This window comes from Syzygium oleosum, unplaced genomic scaffold (assembly GCF_021117445.2).
Source record: "Syzygium oleosum isolate NSW1041296 unplaced genomic scaffold, Sole_v2.1 Sole_v2.01, whole genome shotgun sequence".
NCBI lineage: Eukaryota > Viridiplantae > Streptophyta > Magnoliopsida > Myrtales > Myrtaceae > Syzygium > Syzygium oleosum.
The window spans coordinates 24,526,096-24,544,185 of NW_026607485.1; the positions used below are offsets into that span (position 1 = coordinate 24,526,096).

The window sequence follows — 18,090 nt, forward strand, 5'->3', positions numbered from 1 at the left end:
AGCCACTCATTGCACGAGCAAGAAGATGATGATAAGAGATAATATGAGAGAGAGAGAGAGAGAGAGAGATCCATTCTAAATCCCCCTCTTACCAGTCTGTGCGATGGGACTTGAGAGTGACAGACTCGCCCACAACTTTCACCATCAACCCAAGTGAAGACTCGCCCACAACTTTTCACCATCAACCCAAGTGAAGACTTCGATCGAACAAAAAAAACCCTAGTGAAGACAAATCTCGAGAATGATATGATCGTGACTTCTCTTTTTATTATTATTTTCTTGATGATTTTGGTGCCGACTGAGATATGAGTGCGACTAAGGTGAAATGACGGCGGCGTTTTGTACCATTTTGTAGTTTTTTATTTATTTATTTTCATGTTCGTTCCTGCTTTGATCAGCCATTAAAAATAAACACTGAGAACTTCTACGTCTTGAGTTCAAGTATCCGAAAATACAATCTGGGAATGGGTCGGCTGCATTGTATTCATCTTAATTTGAAGACAGTGAAATGAGAACAATCTATTTTCATCAGCTTTCAATGGTGACGAGATCATCACCCTCTCCACGTGATTTGCTTGACTAGGGATGTTCCCGTAGCATTTGAAGAGCGAGAAAGACTATTAACATTGACATCGAGAATTTGGATACATCAATTTCAAGAAAGGCTTATCCCATCATAATCTTTTTCGATATTGCATTTCTCTCCCTAAAGCACATTATCCACTTCGACGTACAATGTCCACATCTCCGAAAAGCTCGACGACGAGCTTTTTTATCTTTATAGTTCAATCGGTAAAAGCCGTTTCGAGCTAAGAAGCACCCGTCAAGAGATTATCGGCCCGATGGCGCCTCTATTTTTGGGGAAAGGAAAGAAAGTTTGGGAATTCGAATCTCCAGTCTCATATTTTCGCTGTGAAAAAAAAAAGGGAGAAACTTATAGAGATGCCGTCGATAAAAGTCAAAAGAAATGACAAGCCCAAATTGCAAACGAGGCAAAGTAAATTGGGCCAAAAGAGAATTGGTAGGATGGTTTGATTGATGAGAAACTGTCAAATTCGTGTGTGGCTGAGAAGCATTCAGTCTCCAATGCATCCATTGGCTCCCCCAAAGAGTGGGGGACCTAAAGAGATTGAATTCCAAAGAAATTAGCTGTTTAAGAGTCACCAACCCTGGACCAAAGTTTCAGAATGTTCAGGTGAACAACGACGGACTCCCACGTGGAGGCCCATCGAAATCCGAGGCCCAATCCCATCCCCACCAGCCATGAAGACCCATCCACCCATCCCTAGCTCACGCAAGTGCCGACCCGTGACCCACGGCGCCACGTGGCGGGCTCCCACGGCACGTTGGACCATGCTAGAATCGTAAATTGATCCATAGCATTAGGGGAGAGAGTTAGAGAGATTACAGTTGTACTGCTTTTGATCATTTTCGTACCAGGGTGGTCCATTGGGGGGGGGGGGGGGGAGGAGCGGGTGGGGTTCCTTGAAGATTAATAACAATGGTTGGTCCCAAAAGATGTTGGGGAGAGACTTTTGTAATGTATTGGTGATTTTGGAAGTGGTTTTGGGCCCTACCCATGTGAATTCCTCATGGGATTGTGGAAAAAATGTGTCTTGTTTTCGAATTTTGACCTTTAGATGCTTGAGAAATCGAGCACTTATTGGGTTTTCAAGAGTCAAATTTTAGCTGCCCCAATCAATGTGGCAACCAAGGACAACGTACATGAGCCGAAACAGATAGAGATATTCCTTTGCAGCATCCCATTATAGAGCTCAGCGATGTCGCCTTTCTTAATGTTGAAGATCTGTGATTGTGAAATCTAGCGATTCAAGTCGGCACGATTCATATACGTGGTATTCAATCTCCCTAGCGTAAGAGCTTGCTGCAATCATCTCTCTATCACGGGCGGGTGACCATGTTCGACTGCGTATAATACAGGAAGCTGTAACGAAACAAAACCACAACAAAATTCTCATTGAAACCTTTCAGTGTGTGCTTTAAATTTTGTACAACAAAGTCAAGGTGGAGAGTGCAATTTCTCAACCACCAAACAAATGAATGGTGAAAATACAAAAAGAAAAAAAAAACACAAAGAACCTAAAACAAACTCAATCAAAAACTATAACCCTGCCGTTTTCCAACTATGCATATTTTACAAGTAGGATGTAATTAATAAATGAATAAATAACATGTCGGCAGGGTATGATGTAGGGCAAAAATTAGACGCCCCAAAGTAGATAAGGAACAAAAAAATTTACAAATCGTCATTGCTTTGCCAAACATTTGAATTCGAAATCGCGACAGATGCTGAGGAGAACCGGGGATTAACGCCATGTCGAGCCTTACAGGTGCAAAAATTGGAAGGCTGGGTTTTCAAGGAGCTCCTCCGCAGGCACCACGTCTTCAAAATCCTTCTCTTGGAGCGAATTGGAAAGTTCATCAACCGAGAAAGGAATGCTGCGTTCCGATGAATTAATTAGTCAACCACGGCAATGGCTTATTGAGAAAGCAGAAATAAAAGGATTCGTCACTGTTGAAGGAGGCGTGTATTCTAAGTTCCTAATGAGGGAACAGAGATGAGGCTATCGTTTCTTTGACTTTCTTTAACCTTATAACTAAACTTACATAATATCTCGCATCATCTAAGGGTCCTTAAGATTAATTTCTTAAACTTATAGAAATAAGAATAGATTGTGCTGAAGTCAATCTCACCTAGAATTATCATCCAACAAAAATGAACTGCTCACAGCACTGTTGGAATCTTCTGTCATCAGTACCCTCATGCTGGATATTACCTGTACGACACATTAGGTGATTCTTGGATTTGGATAAAGAACTATAACAGGCGACTTGAAATGTAACCCATTGCAATAGTACTTACTTCAGGAGACACGCTTTTGGTATTGTAGCTATCATCCCAGTAAAGTGTACATATTCTGTACAGCTGCTGTACACTCAGCATCTGAACAAGCAGCGAGCCAACAGAATTTAAGAGAGAGATCGAGTGAGAGTGTGCACTATCTATTTGCAAAACCCCGCAAAGAAGACAAGGAACATCAGCCAGAGATGCAAGATACACAAGAGACACAAGTAGTTTTGCAGGTTTTGGAATTCATATATTGACTCTAATCAAGGCAAACAAAGTTTTTCCGGTTATTTGCCATAAATTCGCCTTAGAAGTAACCGATAATTTCAAAGAAGCACTTGCTCACAACGCGCACCGGGGGAGGGGGGAGGGGGGAGGAGGGGGTGTTGAGAGAGTTACCGGGCATAGATCATTGGTGATTTCATCATAAGAAATCCTGTACTTCTGATGTATAACCTGTGGATAAAGTCGCATTGCAGGCAAATAATTAGATGAGAAAGTGGCAGATTAGTACTCCAAAGAATAGCATGATTTATAAGTAGTACGGACATCTAGATAACACAGCCAATCCATGGATGACAAAATACCTACCAGAGATTCTCCTTGCCGCATCATTAATAATTATTTTATCACTCAACAAGAATGGAAGATATAAGCAGACATGCATAAACTGGTAATGGACAGTTAAAAAAACAACAGTTCTGCAGTCTCAACAGAAAAGCAAGTCCAAGTATGGTTTAGGCATTTTGTGATTAAAATTTTTTTAACCTAAACCCAAAACAGCAAGCATGCCTTATCGACAGAAAGTTAACAACACAACCCAAAAGGAAGGACAATAACATGGATCGTATAAAAACAATGTGCTTTCGGAGAGATTGAAAGTTACCAAGAATCCCACAGCCTGTCTAATGTGTTTAAGTTCTTCCCAGGACGGGCCTGCGTACTGCAATCAGTGATATCCAACTGTAATTAGTAAGTTTACACAAAAGGAGAACTCCACACACAGGACAATGTAATTGTTTCATTGTAAAATAAAATTAAAAAAGATAATGGTACACAATTACCTCTTCTTTTGCTTGGCAGCACCACAACTCCAACTCAGCCAATCCAGCTTTGACATATTCTCCGTTGCTAAAAGTACAACACTCACGGCGTAGAAGAAGACTGAAATTTCATAGTCCAAGTACACTGATCAGGACCCCCTGATCTCCCAATAATTCAATGGAAATAAACGAAAAAGAAAAAGAAGTATACCTATTGAATAGTTGCACATTGATGAATGAAAATGTCTGAGAGAAAATCTTTTGAACCAGAATCGGAGGCACCTAAAAGTAACAAAATATAAGCTTACATAAAAGTGCACCAAATTTCATGTGGTAGAGTATAATAAATGGGACATGAAGTGACATACAAAATTTTCTTTCAGAGTACAGAGAAGAGTGTTCAAGCACTCAATGATGCTCTGCCAATGACCCAAAGGAGAATCCTTGCCAAAGGACTTTCCAGATCGCAGTACGCTTCCTTTAGATGTTCTCGGAGCCTAAAGTGCGTATGAATATGTCAGTAATGGTTAAATTATAAATTAGGGTACAAGTAACATATTTAAAACAAATACAAACATCTCTGGCAACAATGACAAATGTTGCAAAAGAAAAGGTAAAAGCTAAAAAATAATCTTGGCCACCAGAGGACTTATGGCAACCAGATTAGGATTCCAATGCCTACAATACTCAGCAACTCACAGAGTTCTCTCAGGAAAAAGAGAGTATATACACATAAAACAAACAACATTTTACAAAGAAAAAAGATAAGGGGAAAAGATTCCAGTGAAGCATAGTTTTTGAATGAATATCCCTCTTCCAATTCTGAGCAAATTTGGCTAAAGGCCTAAATGCTATGAATCAGTGGAATCGCCTACAAAATAGCAAACTGCATCCAACTTTACACTTCACCATAAAACCACTGAACTAGTGAGTTGATTTTCCATGGTGATATGCATTTTTAGCCATTCCAACTCAAAATATGATTTCAACCAAAACAAAAACTCAAAATATGATAAAATTCTATCTAGCAATTGTATAATCAAACTACATGCGAAAGGTTACAACAATTGCATTCTTCTTTTATAAGTGCTATATAGTCAAAGAGTACAATACGATCGATTCTCATCTACAACAATCTTTAACTAGCTGCATTGCCTGATAATTAGTTTTTTTTTTTATCTCCTCCCCATCCGAATAAAACGGAAGAGGAATTACTTTTTAATGAAGAGAGACCAGCGAAGAAATCTTCGGTGTCATAATAAACTTTGGTCATAAGGGAAATATATGAACGGGCAAGGAATATCTTTTCAAAAAGAGTAAAAACTGTGAAGCAGTTAATTATTTCTGCAGGGAAATAACATAGAAAAGCAAGCATACAGCAATGGAAGCCAGCCAGTACCATGTATATGGGACCATCTTGCCTTAAATAAGATTTACATTGGAACAGGGAAGTCATTTGGATATACCTGGATACAGAGGGAAAGCAAAGACCCAAGGTCTTTCTTCAAGTTGTCTCTAATAATTCCGTAAATTTTCTCCACGTAAGCTGTGAGCTGTTGCTTAAAAAGCAAAGCTGGGTATTTCGCCTCGACTTGGCGCACTGTTGCAGCTGCCGCAGCAGCGGCAAGGTTTGCGGAAGAAGGGGATGAACGAAATCCCTGAGCATAAAACGTCCGAATTTTCAGAATACATGGAGATTCTAGAAAAATATGCATCGCAAGTTATATGCTACTCTCTAAATCAATCAGTTAACTGAGTGTTTGGAATCCCACACGTACCATGGTCATCCTCCCAAACAATGAAGTTGGAGGGGTAGGCTTCCGATGTGGGGTCGAACCGCTAGATCCAGCGGCCTTCAGACTTCGTTGGAGCAAGAACAACAGTGTGGATGTATTTGATAACCAATAAGCCATATGATCATTGCTATCTTCACTCTGCCAGTTAAAAAAAAGAAACACATTGTCGCTGTCTTAATTTCTAAAAATTCCTGAAGATGAAAACGAAAAACCAATGAAAGCAGACAGTCTAACATAATCGCAATTTGAAACTAATGATATATCTCCAGAAGTTTCTTTAAACAATAAATTAACGAAAAATACAGAGAATGACCTTCAATTAGCAATTTCTTTGTACATAATAAATATGAATTACATAAAACATTAGTCAAAGCATCTTGTTATTTCTTTCTTTCATAGCGGGTTTCCATCAACTTATACTCCAACTTGTGTATAATTTTTTATTTCGTCAGAACTATCTGTGATTTAAAATATATAGGTCCTAAATCATATCACTTTCTACACTTATATATCTACATCGATGATAACAGTTTAAACTTAAAAGTTGACTTAAAAATAATAAACAACTAATATGAGCAAAGAATTCAGCTAACTGGACAATAGACAGAATCACCAGCCCAACTTACTCAATAAAGCAAACAAGAAGCAAGTCAATGAATATCAATGGAACTGGTGAAAACAGCATTGAATGAAGCTAGCATAGTACTAATTGCATCTTCTAGTAAACATATAGGGTATGCATCAGATGTAACTTCCAACATAACCAGATGAAGTAGTGTTTCTATAACATTTCCAAAGTACATTAGACAGGCTCGGATAGATACTCTTATGCTATCTTGATTGCCTTGGGATTCTCATTACTGGGATTGAGTTATGGATGATTTTATTTGGATTACCTCAATTGCAGAACCAATCATCTGAATGAGTCGATCAAATACGCTAGTCCTTTCAGCTTCAAAGGACTTCCAGTGGAGAAGAGACTTATAAATTGTAAATGCTGCTATAGGCTTCCCATGGCTGAAGCCAATGCTCTTCACAACACAGTTAATAAGAGCATCGATGTTCTCCTACAAATTCAGGATATTAAATCAGCAAAAATGAAACAAAGGCTTACCAGGAAGAAAAAAGTTGAAGAAAAGGCATGCCCTGATTTACGCAGGAACATACCTGTTGGCGTTCAATATGGGATCTCCTAAATTTGCTGTCGGATTCTGTACCATACTTCCTCACAGGTGTTGCACTCTGTGGTTCCTGCTTATAAAGATTTTGCAAACAGATACATCAAAGTGAGATACAGTAATGTACATCCAGAACGAGTAGAGATGGTAAAGTTGAGCTTTATTACATTTGTTCTATTCTCCTCAATTACAGGGTGACCATTTTCCAATATCTGCGAGAGTTAAAGATCACAGTGTGAGGGAGGGAGGGAGAGAATCGCAATGCATAAAACTTTGTAAATGCATGTTTACCTGAGATAATGTCATTGGTGAGTTCTCCGACAGCTTTTTCACAGGTGAGTTTAGCAATGTTTGTTGCCGAAGTATTTGGTTCTCAGATTCCATGTCAGAGATCTTCTCGACAAGCCTTCAGATAGGAAGAAAAAAACATTTTGACATGAGAACTAAGGAGAAATCCAAAAGAGGAAAAAGAAGAAAACTGGAAACCAATAGACTGGTTTAGCATTGCATTATCCATTTTTAGTATGGATAGTAACCATAGCAAGCAAGAATAAAATAACCTTTGCATATCCGTCTTCATCTTCATTATCTTTGACTCGGCCTCCAGAGCTTGCTTCAGTCTTTCTTCACTAATCCTTTTTGTCTCCTCATACTTTTTCTCAGTATCATCAATTTTATTTTCCAGAGAATTGACCAAACCCTGCAATTAATAGAAAAAGGCAATTCCCAATATAAAGATAGGACCTCCATTCAAGCATATTAACATTTTATAACTCTTGTAAGTAGATGATGGTGAAGATACAGATACTGCTCCAACTATCTTACCTTGAGTTTTTCGTTTTCACTCGAAAGCTTCTCCATCATGGTATGATCAATGACTGGAACCTCCTGTATAACAGGGACTATCTCTGCTGCTCTTTTTGCAGCTTCCTGTTCCCTTAAAAGCAAATCTTTGGTTTGCTTGAATTGAAGTTGTATGTCATTCAAAGCAGACTGTAGTTTTGCATTTTCTTGATTCTTTGTCTCTTCTAAATCAGCCTGCAAAATTTAGCAAAACGAATAAGAAATTAGAACTTATACGATATGTATACATTACACAAATCCTTGCCTGAGAAACTCATTACTGCTTCTCAACAAATTTCTCTGATTCTAAGCCACAAAGCAACAAGATATGAAAGTTTCTGAATGAAGCAATAAAAAACTAGCCAGCTATCAAGTAACTTTTCAATGACTAAAACTCACAGAAATAATTAAGTTCTTTCAGTTGCCTCATGCTAAATAAATTGCCAAATCCAACCAAGGTTATGAGATGCCTCTTATATTTGTCCAAGGCCTTAATCTTGCATGCATTCAAAACGAGACAGCCAAACCTAGTCCTTGTACTGTGGAGGAAGACCTCCGACCATAGATCAGCACATGTATAGCCTTGCTCTCCACGCAAATGAAACAGCAATAACACTATCGGACCATAATTTCAACAAATAAAATCTAAAGTTAAAAGCTATACCATAGCTGACAGAGACCATAAAGCATACAATGCCATGGAACTTACCCTCATGCGTTTCTCCAGTTGTAATCTCCACGTAAGCTCTTCCACTTGCTTTTCTAACTTATTTTTGGCGGCTTGAAGAGCTCCTGTTTCCCTGGCAGCCTGTTTAAATACAGAGAAAGAACCTATTACTAAATTGAAAAGAACGGGCATGGTCTCCAAATTTTTCAAAAAAGACCACACAGCTCGAAAAGAAACATAGTCAAGGAATGCATGGCAACTTTAATTGTTTATCAAAATTTCCACCCTGAAAATGAGTCCAAGAATTTGACAAGTCAAACATACAATGGTGATAGTAGAACAAGCAAGTCACTAGGTCATTATTTGGCACACTTTTCACTAGCCCTGATGATTTATTTTCCTTCACAAACCACCATTATATCCATGGCTGCCTGTCTCCTTCATCCAACTTCCAACATCAGATTTTCCTAGTAATTCAATGTACCTTTTTTCCTGAAAAATTGCACTTACGACACTGCATCGATATTCTTTTTGTGGACAATTGGAAAGAATTAAATTGATATCAAGACTTATACAACAGATATTATAATCAGAGAACAAGTCTAACTGAAGTTCCACTAAAAATATATCAAACGATCCGGAAAAGGTCGTAAGATGAAAGAAAACAAATCACCATCTTAAGGTTCCGCAGTTCTTTACGAGCAACTCTCCCTCTCCATGCACACTGAGTTGTAATTGCTGCTTTTTTAGTATCCAAATATTGGACCCGTGCCAAGTATCTGCGACAATGACTCTGGAAAAACAACAGAGAGAGATTATTCCAAAGTGATATCAAACAGAAAAGAGATGGATGGCATACTATAAAGATCAGCATGTTAAGCAAAAGAATGATGATAGTATTATGTAAAACCTTTCACAAGGAAAACAGATGACATGAACATTAGCAAAGAGAAAGATTGCTTCGAACTCCTTAGATTGCAAAGCACTCTAGGTGAAAGATGGACACCTACCTGAATAACGATAGCAGCTTTGATTTGCTTTCTCAGTCGTAGCTCACATCGAGCAGCCATCCCACGTAAGCCTGTCTGTATACATATGGCTGATGAATACAAGTCCTTGTATGCTTTTCTAGCAATATGCATACGCAAATCTTTCTGAATCCTGAGGCAGGCAGCTTCACACCGCATGCTCTCATATGCTTGACGTGCAAGTTGTCCTGAAATTGGCAAAAGAAGAACCTTCAGGCATCTATACATAACCAGTTCCCATGTTTAGTATGTGAAATGACGGAAATACAGATCCCACAAAGTAAAAGAGACGAGTATGACACCAACTGAGCATATACCTCGGCAAACAGCTTGAATAAGCATAGTAGACTTTCGGATCAAGACAAAACTTCGCCTTGCCAAATAAGAACGCGTTTTTCTCTGAATGATACTTGCCGATCTCCCTAAGACCTCACTCCGACGAGCATCCAATTCTGCCATTTGACCAGTTCTGAGAAATACTTTTGTTTTACCAATCTGCAAATGCAAATTACATCTTAGTTCATGGGACTTTTACCCAGTGCCAAAAACAATCGTTGCAAAAGACACATTGCGTCGCCCCAATAGAAATCGTAAGCAATCTTAATATGGCTGCAAAACGTTCTACATGACTGAGGCCATTGCGTTGTCCTTAAAGAAATCAAAAGTCACAAAAAGACAAATGACCCTCATCAGCCACTCTAATAATTATAATAACTTGTCACGCAAACACATATAAGGCTGCTACATATACCAATTATACATCACGTACGTGGCCTCGACCTTCCTCAGGTTGCCATTCAGCCTCTCTTCTCTAGGTTCCCTAATTTCTCTCTTGACATAACTATATGTACACGAATGCACTCTGAATGACAGAAACTATGCAAAATCACTCAGGAAGCAAATAAACAGGAATCATTTCATCATCTTTTGATATGATTAACTCAGAGGATGCAGCATCTTTGTGCTTAGACAAGATCAGTATGCATATATGTGCTATTTCAATAGAATAAGAAGCACTGGTCACTTCTTACAACTCTTTTGACACAACGCTGAACAAGGCATACATTTGTATAAATAAATAAATTGAACACTAATGATAGATGAGAACATCACATGCTTGTTCATACATGCTGGTATAGATTAAATTGCCAAAAGGTTCCTAAGTTTGGCTAAAAAATCAACAAGTATCCTGTCTTAGGAGAACACCATATAAAGGGAAAAGCCAAGGATGAAAGCAATCATTCCAGCAAAGAATTCTGAAGGGACTATGATCACTTGACAATGAACATAAAGAAACATTCCACTGCGCCATCAAGTTCTGGAAACAATTTTGGATATCTATCTACTCCATACCTGATAGCCCTTTAATCCCACTTTCTCCAAAAGCCTCTCGCAGATGGTAACCTCATCAGAACTGTCACAACTAATGGATCAGTCCAGGAGGTACAGAGATATGGCATAAACGACAAGTTAACAAAAAGATTCAAGTTACCTGCGGTCAAGAACTTCAGGAGCAAGAATCCCAAATCGGTCCACAAATTCAAAAAAGGGCCTTCTTGTTGGATATCCAGCACAACTTATCCTAATGGCCTCCATAACACCCTAAAGTGCAATGGTGAGAGAGAAAAAAAAAGGTCAGAAAGAAGAATAGCAGCAGATTGGTTTGAGGCAACTAAACTTGTGCCGAGGTAACTGAATTCTAGTAAAAGTACTACCCCACAACGCAGTTGCTGTAGAACATTTTTACTCTCAAAAATGGCTGGCTTGAGAAGATTATTTGGCTTCACACATCGTATATAATGTGGCTCGGTAGCGCTCAAAGTTTCAAGCAATGCTACTAATTGTTGCTGCATGAGTCAATAAGGACACTATTAGTAAGACATAACAAATGATGAAGTCTGCAGTCAGGCATAAGAGATAAAGCAAACATGAACCTTGAATCGAGATCCTATTGATGAGAACTTTGACTGTTTGGAAGACTCCTCAGCCAAAGGCGGAAATAATCCAGAAACAAAAGAACATTGAGAAGCACTCAAGAGCGCTTGATGTTCTGCAATAACATAGTCTTTGTTCTTGTCCAAGAAAAGTTCAGTCTGATAGGTTACCTGCAACATAAGGTCAGCTGTCAATGTCTGTTCTTTAAGTCTGACAATGAATTATCAGTTTTTTCTGCTGATTCTACAACTTGAAGAGCTATCATTCTAATAAACCAAAGAAGAGACCATACTCACATCTCCAGCATAATGACAAATTGTAAAGTCAGTCCGTGACAATTTGGGCTTGCTGAAGCGTTTATGGTTCTTAAATGTCTGGTAAAGCTTCTGAGCAAAGGTTTCATGCGTTGATCTGGGAAACATACTACAAATACAAATTTCGCAAATTCAAACCGCAGAAGAGTCAAAAGATTAAATGAGGATTGCTGGTCTTCCACATTCGCCACATTGATCTATGTTCACAGCACAAAATAAAATGGTTGCAGTGGATATTTTTCCATGATTTTGTACTCACCAGGCTTCATCAAGAAGAGCAATTATGCCACCAGGTTTCTGTAAATGGCAACCAGAAAGAATGTCATGAATAAATAGGAGCAACTGAATTTACTTTGCTTAGAAGTTAAATAAGAAACTGTGCAGCTTTATACAAAGCACTTAGGGAGGATATCCATAAGTATGGTCAAAGAAAAAGCTACTCATATCGAAAACGATAAAACAAATTGTTGAGTCATATTTCCTAGGAACCTTTATGTCTTAGTCCTTTGTAAGCTTTATTGTTTATTCTCACGGTAGAGGTTAAGAATAGAATAGTGATGTGTATTACATCTATTTCTAGATTACTGATGATTCCATCTTTTTAATTGAGTTAATGGTGGAAATACCTTGTGCAATGTTTAACAATGCTGAAGGTACTCCCAGATATCTATGGCCATACAGTTGAAAAGGAAAGAATCTCTTGCCAGATTTCAGCTTGAAAATACTGTCGATATATGTTATTACAACCTGATTCTAGAATTCACAATATATCCAAGGTTCTGCTAGGTGATCATTGTATGCCCATAGCCACTTGTCTCTTTACCTGGCAATATTAACTAAGAGGTATGTAATGTAGTCATAAAGGCAATTTGACTCATAAAATCGGATGATCATAAAGTAATTTTAAGAAAGCAGAGCTAACTCACAGTTGAATAATTTATCTAGTGAACTCGGAGTAAAGTCACAATTTGATTCGGTAAACTTGCCAAACTCGCGAGTCAACTTGTATGAACTTGGTTCTGATTCGACGGGCTATTTTTAATTTGAGGTGCTAGCTCCTCAGACTTTTGGGCTTCTTTAAAGCCCAAAAATTAAGATAAAATTAGCCAGTTGCCAATGAAACACACTTTTATTGATGACAGAGTAGAAGGGAATTTGATTCTCTGGAAAAAACAAGGAATTGAGAAGGAAATGATGAAAGCAAATCCAATCTGCTGTCAGATTAGGGCTCAACAAAAGAGGACCATCTAGGACTCTAGCTTTCTTTCTCAACTGAAACAAACAGAACATCCAGTGTCTCCAAATTACAAATGGAAATGCCACATCATAGCAACTCTGTCAACGGAAATGGAGCTAATGCCGCCAGAAACTGATTTTTTCCTTCTTTTTCCACAACCGAGTTTGAACATAGTTTCAGACTCTCGAATGCAATTTATTCAAAAAATTTGAAATTTTTATTCGCCCTACCACAAGAGTCCAAGAACTTTGCCTCTAACTAGCAAAATTTTCGTGGTTATTTTTTTACATTTTATAGGGAAAAGATAAACTACTATAGGACACCAAGAGGGTCAAGAGTTAAAACTGAAGATAAAATTCATTTGTTGCTTTTTAGTAGTCTAGAGCTTTGCTACCAACTTGCATGTGACTCATTACACATTTTGCGCAAACTTTACAATTGTAAGATTTTACAACCGTACAATTGGATCTTGCGATCCGATTTCATGAGGACCCCACCAATCCTAGATAATAATGCGAGTTTAACTACCTTGGTCTCATGGGTTAAAGAGTATGCTCGCCTCTTGATAAGGGCATCAGACTAAATAAGATTTCATTTCCACTATTTGAAATACTTGTGTCTGTGTCAGCTCGAATTAAGAAGTTGAAAAGAATTCTCTGGTGGACCATTTAAAAAGCATTATTAGGTACTACTTGTTAGTTGTGAGCCAATTATCAATGGGTGTTTGTGGTCTTGGTATTTAGTGTGAAACGATGTCTCAAAAGTCAGAAGACAAGATATTTATAGTGTTTCCACAATTTCCTTTTGATTTTATAGTAGAATGACCTGGCTAAGAATGAGTTGCACACCAACATTGGAACAAATGTCTACAACTCCAGGTAGCTAATACTAGAAGTAAGTTGTTAATTCTTACTGTAAAAATAAGCTAAACTGCACCGGAAAGAAGATTCCTCGTCGTGCCATATACAAGAGTTAGAACTTTCACTTCACAAGATGGTCATCAGACTCATTGCATGTCTGGATGCATAGTTCAACTTCTCAAGAAAAGTAAGCAATTTGAAAAGAAAACTAAAGATTCACCTTAATCGTATTTAGGAACTGAAGTAGGCACCCGGTTAAATTTTAATTGAGACCTGTTTTGCATATGTAGTTGCCCTAGTCACAAACATATGCCAATGCTACTCACCTTTTCTATAAGATCTAGAACATCTTGATTGTCAACAAAATCAATGTAGCTCCAATCAATTTCTTCTTTTGTGTACTCTTCTTGCTCCATTTTGAAAACATGCTGGAAAAAGATGTGAAACCATCAGTAATCTGCTCAATGACAAGTAAATGTACGAGCTAAAAGAAATGAGAAGGATAAGAGAGAAAGTGAAGAAAAACCATGGGAAGAAAACCTGGTTAAAGTGTTGCTGAAGTTTCTCATTTGTCAAATTTATGCAGAATTGCTCAAAGCTGCAAGTCAGACAAATACCCTCCAAAGTTATCTTCACATAGTAGAATTCATTATAAAGTTATACATGCTCCAAAAAACTGTGACATGAGGTCTTAGTAGATATCTACAAGATGAGGCTTTCAACCAACCAAATGCATGGAAAACAACATGATATTTAAATTAAGATGTCATATTCAATTATAATAAATTGGCCTCTGGCTCTTATGATACTTAGTTGAGGAAGCAAGAGTGTAAATGGCCCACAAAAAGGGACTAGTTCCCATAATTGATAATCACCAGCATATATTAGATAAGCACCTGTTTGTCTTAAAGCTCTCGAACCCATATATATCGAGCACCCCAATCAAAGACTTGGAGTCAGGATCTTGACCAATGGAATTATTGATCTTATCTACAATCCTGTGAATCAAGGAATGAAAAATAGTCATCCAGACTTCACTCCATTTCAACAAGCACCAAATACTAAAAAGAAAAAGGAAGAAACACTGAATACAAATAAAACAATGAAAACCAAAACAAAATTTCAAAGTTCATAATCTCAAAGGATGCTTCAGAAACTCACCAGTCAAATAACCTTGAGTACACAATTTTTGCCAGAGCATCTCTTTGGCCAGCTGCAGAATCTGGATCCACAAACTTTGTTATGGTTTCATCACGAGTTACAATTACACGCTTGCAAAGCGAATCCTCCAGTGCCTTTGTATCACACCTGAAAAGACGTCACACTTAGGAAGCTGCAATTTTTTTTGTATCAGAGCATTTAAAGTGTAGACAGGATAGCATGTCTAACACTCCTTGAATCAACAAATAAAATGGCGTAATACATTAATAGCTCAGCCGCAGTTTTCAAATGGAACCAAGACTTTTCATCCTTGGGCGTTGAGGAATCTATTTCTTTTCCCTTCACAAATTCAATGTTCCCGAGGTGAAGAATTGCAGCCACCACTCGAAATATTCCATCCTGAAAAGACACAAATCAATGAAAAGAGCCAAAGAGGTATGTGCTTCAAAGGATCACTTATGACTTCCCTCATATACCTGCTCGTGAGAACTTATCCCAACAATATCCATTGCTCTCCTAGTCGCAATGTATTCCTTCGAATCATCAACACCATCCAATGCAAAACAGTTTGATTGATTCAAATAATGAAATGTTCTTGGGTGTCCTAGCTTGAACCTCTGAATATCCTGTGAAAAAAAAATGAACTATGAGAATCTTCAAAGAATCAAAATCTTTTAAGAGCTCATTAAATGAGGAAACAAACCATCTCTAATCACAAACTTTTTCAGACAGAGATAGCACGAAATGTTCAGTATGCCCTTCAATACTTTTTCTGAGAAATCCATAAATAAAGTCACTCTTACTGCAAGTAGTGGAGTATATGGAAAAGTACAGTTATGCATGAAGAAATACCAAAACAAGAAACAAGAGATGATGACACATCTTTGTAGCATTGATATTTAAGAAGTAACAAAGAAAGTACATAGCCCAATAAATTCAACTTGATGAATGGTCACAAAAGCGAGATTCAATTGAAACTGAGATTCTCCCCCTTCCACTAGGGCCAAAAATTATGTTTTTAGCCAACTCATGGGCATGACATCACGCTAAGCAAACATATACCGCAATCCCAAAGTCCAGACAAAAAGCCAACTACTATAGTCCTGATTCCTGAAGTAATGGCTAAAAAGGAAGCAGAATAGGACGATGATGGAAAAACAGATAAGAGGGTCTCAGATTAACGCTAGATGTTGTCAAAGACCCTAATATAAATTGAATTTCCATGTGGAACTCAGAGAAGTTAGCCCACACCAAATTCAACAAGCCACACCGTTTGGGTGCACTTGAGTGACGAAATCTTGAGTTCAGTGATAAGTTCACTCAATAAAAATGAAAATTTGCCCAAAAAAAAGTACATGGCTCATATTAAACTCCTACTGACCAATCTTAATTAAAGGTTCATGAGAAGAAATTGATCTCATATTGAAACATGAAAGGGTATACGGAGATTATATTTCATTACAAACCTGTCTGTTCATATCTACAGAGAACAGAACATAATATATAGCCATAATATATTGCAGTCAATTTAACGTCTTTAGAAAGAACAAACCATCCGTTATTCTAGTATAATATAGTTTTGTCCTTCTCATCTCTTCTACAAAAGTCGTGCACTTCCATGGCATGCTTTTCTTTGGTAGTATAAACATAAGAGGATGAGGGCTTTGTCTAAACATCTTGAAAGAATGCTTGATTGGAAATCTAGATTCTTACCTCCTGAGGTGCAGCACAAAGCATATAGAAACAGTGATAGTTTCTCTCAGGATCAGAGATCTGACAAACACGTGACCTTTCCAACAAATAAGTTCTGACAGCAGCTCCAGATATCCGTCCCCTTTGGTCAAACTGAATCTCCACAAACTTACCGAATCGACTGAAAGATTTAGCAAACGGACAAGATGAGATCAACCGGATGAGGTAGCAAAGGATCTGAGCATATGCGGAAATATTTTATGTCCATACACAAAGATAATCGCACCTTGAGTTGTTGTTCCTCACGGTCTTAGCGTTACCAAATGCTTCTAGTACAGGATTAGACTGCAAGATTGCAGTATTGTAAGTGCCTGCCGTGCAAGTCACGTAATTGTAGAGGTAAAATACTCAATATTCTTTGGTGTACTTAGTTACCTCCAAAACTTGCTGCTCAACGGTTCTGCCCTCTGCAGCAGCTCGCCCACCCATATAAGCAAGATAACGCATAAGGAGCTTTGTGCTCTCAGTTTTACCTGCCCCACTTTCACCACTAACCAAGATTGCCTGACTTTTCCCTTCATTGATCATGAGTCTACACATATCAATAGCACTCCCATTACATATCAAGTAAAAGGTCATAGAAAGTCAAATATTAAGATTAAGCAGCACCTGTATGCAGCATCTGCTACAGCAAAAGGATGTGGACTCAGCTCCCCAAAAGCTGCCCCTTTATATTGAGCCATCATATGGCTATCGTAGAGATGAGGTAATTTCGTAAAAGGGTTTACAGCAATCAGTATATTTCCTGTGTAAGTCTGAAACCATCATACGATGCATTTAACGTTAGCATGCTAAACCATGATTAAAAATAACAGTATCTTCGGTCAGCACCATCTGTTGGACTCCTCCAAAACCAGTCCAGGAAAAGGAGACAACTTAAAGACAAGACAACTCACGTATATTTCATTCATGTCGTATCGTGACCTCAAATTCTGCAGAACTCCCGGCTCGTGCAAATAAGCCAGCTTTGTCATATCATCCACTCCACATGGTGGTGCTTCAGTATCTTTAGCATAGACATCTGAGGCCTTCACATGGACCTGTAACTCCACCGAAAGAAGAAATCCACAAAAAAAAAGCTCAGATGTCAGGAGATTTGAGAGAGAAGTTTCTACAATAAGAAGAAAGATATATTCCATCGAATCTCTGAGCTTGAGTCTACTCAAGTTGCTATACATGGCATTAACACATACAAGCAATTTCTTCAGCAGAGTGCTGAAGGGCTTTTCAAGGTAACAGAAGAAAGAGAGAAATTTTCAGAATCACATTATTTGGCAAATTCCATACCGTCTTGCCCGATGAGCAGAGGACTTTCAGCTCCGGACCTTTAACTTCCACAACTTCACCATCTATCCAAGCCTCATTAGGATCTTCCAGCCAAACAAAAGATCCAACAGTAGCCTGCAT

General features: G+C 38.2%; 1 protein-coding gene across 1 annotated transcript; it reads right to left on the bottom strand.

Moving 5' to 3' along the window:
* Positions 1–2,120: 2,120 nt before the first annotated feature.
* LOC115676037 (myosin-6-like) lies at positions 2,121–18,090 on the bottom strand. The gene is made up of 38 exons (XM_030598889.2): positions 17,971–18,090; positions 17,580–17,723; positions 17,293–17,438; positions 17,059–17,215; positions 16,910–16,968; positions 16,645–16,804; positions 15,408–15,557; positions 15,194–15,330; positions 14,932–15,078; positions 14,667–14,768; positions 14,311–14,368; positions 14,097–14,198; positions 11,933–11,970; positions 11,656–11,782; positions 11,359–11,529; positions 11,140–11,271; positions 10,917–11,026; positions 10,778–10,838; positions 9,742–9,919; positions 9,407–9,612; positions 9,070–9,189; positions 8,439–8,537; positions 7,712–7,924; positions 7,447–7,586; positions 7,178–7,292; positions 7,054–7,098; positions 6,876–6,959; positions 6,605–6,775; positions 5,691–5,846; positions 5,379–5,570; positions 4,281–4,409; positions 4,124–4,194; positions 3,934–4,033; positions 3,756–3,812; positions 3,269–3,325; positions 2,885–2,965; positions 2,716–2,798; positions 2,121–2,460 (listed from the first exon to the last, which is right to left on the bottom strand). The coding sequence occupies exons 1-38, from the start codon at positions 18,088–18,090 to the stop codon at positions 2,346–2,348; spliced, it is 4,533 nt and encodes a 1,510-aa protein (XP_030454749.2). The 3' UTR covers positions 2,121–2,345.

Bases quoted from the DNA above. Each gene is read 5' to 3' on its own strand.
- LOC115676037 (XM_030598889.2), bottom strand. From the start codon at position 18,090: ATGCAGGCTACTGTTGGATCTTTTGTTTGGCTGGAAGATCCTAATGAG. The intron at 15,331-15,407 runs GTATATGAGGGA...GTGTCTTTTCAG, and splicing joins GGATAAGTTCTCACGAGCAG to GATGGAATATTTCGAGTGGT. The intron at 9,613-9,741 runs GTATATGCTCAG...TGCCAATTTCAG, and splicing joins TATTCAAGCTGTTTGCCGAG to GACAACTTGCACGTCAAGCA.